The following is a 5000-nucleotide window of genomic DNA, read 5'->3' as shown; positions in this document are numbered from 1 at the left end:
CTGACTTGATTCTACCAAGACAAATTCTGAAACCTTCAGGTCAACCGGAACTTGACAGGGTACCTTATGCTGTTGAGACCCCACTTGGATGGGCGGTGACTAATTGGTTACCTGGTGAGCGAAGAGTAGCATCTCCATACAATGGGTTCAAAGTGTATGAAAGAAGTTCAGTTGAAAATGAGGAGCTGAAGCAGCTGGTCATGGCTCAGTCAGAGATAGAAACCTTGGGCGTGGTCAAGCTAGCTGATCCAACTCGTTCGATTGAGGACAAGCGAGCATTGTCACTGATGGAAAAGAAAACCTTTAAGAGTGTGAATGAAGATGCGTATGTGCCAGGTCTACTGTGGAGAGATGAGGAACCATCTCTGCCCAACAATTACGGAATGGCAAAGAGGAGGCTACAATCCCTAGAGGAGAAGTTTGAGATCTGTCCCGAGATCAGAAAGAGATATGCAAAGTCAATCCAGGATGACATTGAGAAGGGCTATGTGAAGAAACTGAGTGAGGGGGAAGTACGGTGCGATAGTAAAGTGACTTGGTACTTACCACACAGATTTGTCATTAATCCCAAAAAACCTGATCGCCTCAGAAGAGTCTACGATGCATCAGCAAAATTCATGGGACAAAGTTTGAACGATAAGATCTACACAGGACCCGATCTTCTGTCCTCTCTGTTTGGAGTTTTCCTCAGGTTTTGCGAAGGAAGAATTGCAATGGCCCCTGATGTGAAAGAAATGTACCATATGCTCCGTCTCCCTGATCGTGATAAGCCAGCATTGAGATTCTTATGGAGAGACTCTCTGATAGAAGAACCAAGCGTGTACCAGTTCGAGAGAACAGTGTTTGGAGAAGTGTCTGCGCCATCCAGAGCGAACTACACTATGAGGCGAAATGCTGATGAGAATGGGGAAGATTTACCTTTGGGTGTAAAAGCCGTCTACCAGCACTTTTACATGGATGATGGTCTACCGTCAACAGATTCTTGCGAAGAAGCTATTGAAATGAGGAAGCAGATGACAGAGTTGTTGCGTCGTGGAGGTTTCCGCCTACACAAGTGGCTGACAAATGACCCAGACGTCTTGGCAACCATCCCGGAGCAGGATAGATCTCCACGATTCCTCGAACTGAGTGAAGATAAGTTACCAACAGACAGAACTTTGGGCGTCATTTGGGATGCCCAAGAAGACATGCTCCAGTTTACCGGAGTGAAGGATGATCCAGGTACGACGAAGAGGAAGATCTTGAGTCAAGCATTCTCTGTTTGGGATCCGCGAGGACTTCTCCTCCCATTCTCAATCAGAAGTAAAATCATCCTGCAGAATTTAAATCGTATGAAGTACGGATGGAATGACGAGTTGAAAGAAGCTGATCTTCGAGAGTGGCGTGAATGACGCAAGGGAGCAGAAAAGCTTGATGAAGTGAGAATTTCGAGAGCTCTTATCCAAGAACAGAAACCTGTACGAGAGACTGCACTTCATGTGTTTTGCGACGCTAGCCAGAATGCTTATGGCGCGTGTGCCTACCTAAGACGAGCGTTTATAGATGACACAGTAGAGTGTAGTCTTATAGCGGGAAAAGGCCGTGTTGCTCCATTAAAGTCACAGTCTATCTGCCGATTGGAGCTCATGAGAGCTTTAGTTGCTGTGCGGTTAACTCAAACACTGGTAGAAGAAATGGTTACAAAGATAGAGAAGATAACTTTTTGGAGTGACTCCACCGTCGGTAACCGGGTGTCTAAGATTCACACAATCATGAGCAGTCTGGAGGCCACACTAGGGGGGGGGGAGGGGGCGCTGTGAGTTGGAGCTATGTGCCGACAGAGGCTAACCCTGCACATGACATCACCCGGGGACTAAGTCCTACGGAACTTGGTGCGGGCTTTCGCTATATTAGTGGACCCAAGTTTCTGTATGAATCAGCAGAGCTCTGGCCAGAAAATAAAGTCAAAGCGCCCTGCGAGAACGATGAGATCAAAGAAAAGAAGAAGGAAAGATGGGCTGGAGCATCTCAGGAAAACAAGGCCCTGTTAGGGTGGAAGAAGTATTCGTCACTGACCAAACTAAGAAGAGTTACAGCTTATGTGATGCGATTTGCAAACAATGTAAGAGCTAAGAAGGAAGTACGTCTACTGGGAGCACTTACGTCGAACGAATTGAGAGCTGTTCAGAATAATTTTGTGAAGAGGGCGCAAGTTGAATCATTCGGCGAGGAGATACAGTGTCTGAAGATAGGTGAGGAGATCCACAAGAAGAGTAGATTTAAATCTCTTGACCCAAGGTTGGAAGATGGGTTCTTGGTTGTCGGTGGAAGGCTGCAGAGAGCACAATGCCTACCTTATAGAACACGACATCCAAAAATAATTGACTCGCGCAATGAACTTGCACCGCTGATCGTCGAAGAAATGCATCGTATCTACTACCACCCGCCAACTGAGCACCTGCATAATCAAATTCGGCAGGAGTATTGGATCATCCATGGTCGCCAGGTAGTGCGAAACGCGAAATTCAAGTGCAACTACTGTTATCGCCAGATAGTAAAGCCTCAAGAGCAGCAAATGGCAAGTCTACCAGATTGCCGACTTGAGCCAGGAATGGTGTTCAGGAACACTGGAGTTGACTTTTTTGGACCTATGTTAGTTAAGGAAAGACGCAGTGAAGTTAAAGTATACGGGTGCTTGTTCACTTGCATGAGTACTAGAGCGTGCCACCTTGAACTTGTGGATGATCTTTCAACAGATCATTTCATCATGGCATTGAAAAGGTTCATTGCGCGATGTGGACGACCGCAGAGCATCCACAGCGATAATTGAACGAACTTTGTTGGTGCAAATAATGAGTTGCGGAAATGCATCAGACAGTTGGATGAAGAGAGGATACAAAACTTCTGTGCGCCTAAGGAAATCGAGTGGAAATTTCAGCCGCCAAGTGCCCCGCACTTTGGAGGTGCATGGGAGAGGCTAGTACAGTGCATCAAGAGGACGCTGAAGGCGATTCTGGCGGACAGGGCTGTTTCCAAAGAAGTGCTGAGAACCTCACTAGTCGAAGCAGAAGGAATACTAAACAGTCGACCGATTACTCATGTGTCCAATGATGCAGGGGACTTGAAGCGTTAACCCCAAACCATTTCTTGTTGTTGCGGGCAAATCCGAGTTATGAAGATGCTGAAGTTAGTGACAGAGAGATTAACTCGACAAAGATGAGGCGACAGTCCCAAGCGCTAGCTAATTTCTTCTGGAGACGTTTTACCAAAGAGTACCTTTCTAGCCTGACAGAAAGGAAGAAGTGGAAAGAGAAGAAACAGAACCTCAAAGAAGGAGATGTTGTCCTAGTTCCTGAGCCAAATCAGCCGCGAGGTGTATGGCCATTGGGCAGAATCGTGTCCACTCATCGTGGTCAGGATGGGTTAGTTCGAGCTGTTACAGTACGAACTCACTTCGGAGAGTATAAAAGGCCAATCACAAAACTTTGCTTAGTACAGGAGGAGGAAGAGTAGAACTTAAAATCGTCTCGACAAACATTATGTCTCCACTAGGGGCGGGGATGTGCCTCCTGCTTCCTGAACTTTCATTTCCGGTCGCGTTGCTATAATACCAATGACGTCAGTCCGTTGCTAGGAACCTCGTCCGCACGTGTAAAGGAGATGAGTTGAGTTTTGTAAAAATGTGCGTGAGAAAGCGATGTTGTGGAACGTTCTGAATGTAAAATCGGAGAATAAAGTTGTACAAAACGAACCAGCAGAATTTTATCGTCGCCCAGCAGCGACATATAATGATATACAGTTTATAGGCATTGCCGTTAATTCGTTATTGTCAGTCTGTTTTGGGGTGGACTCTTGATGAATCTCATTATTGCACATGAAATAAGCAACTATTTATTAGTTGAGGAATATTGGAATTCCCTAGGAATAAGATTTAGAAAAAAATGTGGAAGGTCTAGTGAAAATCTGTGGAATTCTTGGTGGGTAAACAGAAATTGTAGGAAATTCTCCAATAGTAAACACATAAATAACATTAAGTGCATTTCTTGGGGGGAACCCATGTCTGACCAGTGCATTTAATCGGATTTATTTATGGATATATATGTACCAGTAACAGTGAAAAGCCATATGCATCATTCCTCAACCGAGGAGATACACTACAAATGAACATAGACTCGATACTAAAATATCTGTCCAACATCAAAAACAGGCATAGGCGACCCAAGCTTAATATTTGAATAGTATTGAAAAAGGCGGTTAAAAAAATGAGCTAAAACATTTTGAGCAATAAATAACAGCGAATTAATTAACGATACAATTCGGATGCCGTGCAATTCAACATAAGAAATATAATTTCAAGGAATGAAAGTTTCAAAATCGTACATAAACGTTATAGCCAAGAGAGAAATAAAAGATGTTTGACTTATGGTATAGTTATCTCAATATTACACTGTAATACGGATACACCTGTCTTGTATCTGCTTGTACAGTACGCATATAAAAAACTCAAATACGGTATTCAAACATACTGATTGAACAAAACTTTCACAGACGTCGTCAGATGTTGCTTTTGGACACAATTCTATTGTCTGGCCCTCCAATCGGAGAGCATTTTATAACTCTTACCTGTCACCGCTGTCACATAATTGAGAGGTTTGTGAAGGTTTTCTGACTTTTCTTTGCTGCTGCCAGGGTTGTTTACGTTCGGCTCAACGTTTTCTGCTCTTGTTATTTCTTCATCATCGACCCCATCTATGGAAATTGTTGCGGACGTTATAATTGCCTTTGGTTTGGTACATGGCTTGTCCGACAAAAACTCGTCCACTTCGTCGAAGAAAGCCGGCTTCTTCTTTGGTGTGGCATTTCCCGTCTTGGTGCATTCGTCTTTGTAGTTTCTATAGGCGCTTATCAGAGTGTGAATTCGTGTCTTGCAGCTGCCGTCGTCTCTGTCTTCATAGCCTGCAGCTCGAAGATATGCCGCAATTTCTAGCCATATAGGCTTTTTTCTTGTGCATGATTTTAGC

General features: G+C 44.3%; 2 protein-coding genes across 2 annotated transcripts in view; both read left to right on the top strand.

The window, feature by feature from the left end:
- LOC138019902 (uncharacterized) overlaps nt 1-5000 on the top strand; it is a 7117-nt gene that overhangs the window by 1538 nt on the left and 579 nt on the right. Inside the window, exon 1 of the mRNA XM_068866859.1 lies at nt 1-5000. This exon is cut by the window's left edge and continues 1538 nt beyond it; it is cut by the window's right edge and continues 579 nt beyond it. Coding sequence (XP_068722960.1) covers nt 1-1391 — 1391 coding nt within the window. The 3' untranslated portion in view covers nt 1392-5000.
- LOC138020718 (uncharacterized) lies at nt 1626-3112 on the top strand. The gene is made up of 3 exons (XM_068867653.1): nt 1626-1722; nt 1923-2760; nt 2854-3112. The coding sequence occupies exons 1-3, from the start codon at nt 1626-1628 to the stop codon at nt 3110-3112; spliced, it is 1194 nt and encodes a 397-aa protein (XP_068723754.1).

Source organism: Montipora capricornis, chromosome 10, assembly GCF_036669925.1.
Source record: "Montipora capricornis isolate CH-2021 chromosome 10, ASM3666992v2, whole genome shotgun sequence".
NCBI lineage: Eukaryota > Metazoa > Cnidaria > Anthozoa > Scleractinia > Acroporidae > Montipora > Montipora capricornis.
This window is presented reverse-complemented; position numbering and strand designations above follow the sequence as displayed.

Bases quoted from the DNA above. Each gene is read 5' to 3' on its own strand.
- LOC138020718 (XM_068867653.1), top strand. From the start codon at position 1,626: ATGAGAGCTTTAGTTGCTGTGCGGTTAACTCAAACACTGGTAGAAGAA. The intron at 1,723-1,922 runs GTAACCGGGTGT...ATGAATCAGCAG, and splicing joins TTGGAGTGACTCCACCGTCG to AGCTCTGGCCAGAAAATAAA. The intron at 2,761-2,853 runs GTTCATTGCGCG...GAAATGCATCAG, and splicing joins TTCATCATGGCATTGAAAAG to ACAGTTGGATGAAGAGAGGA.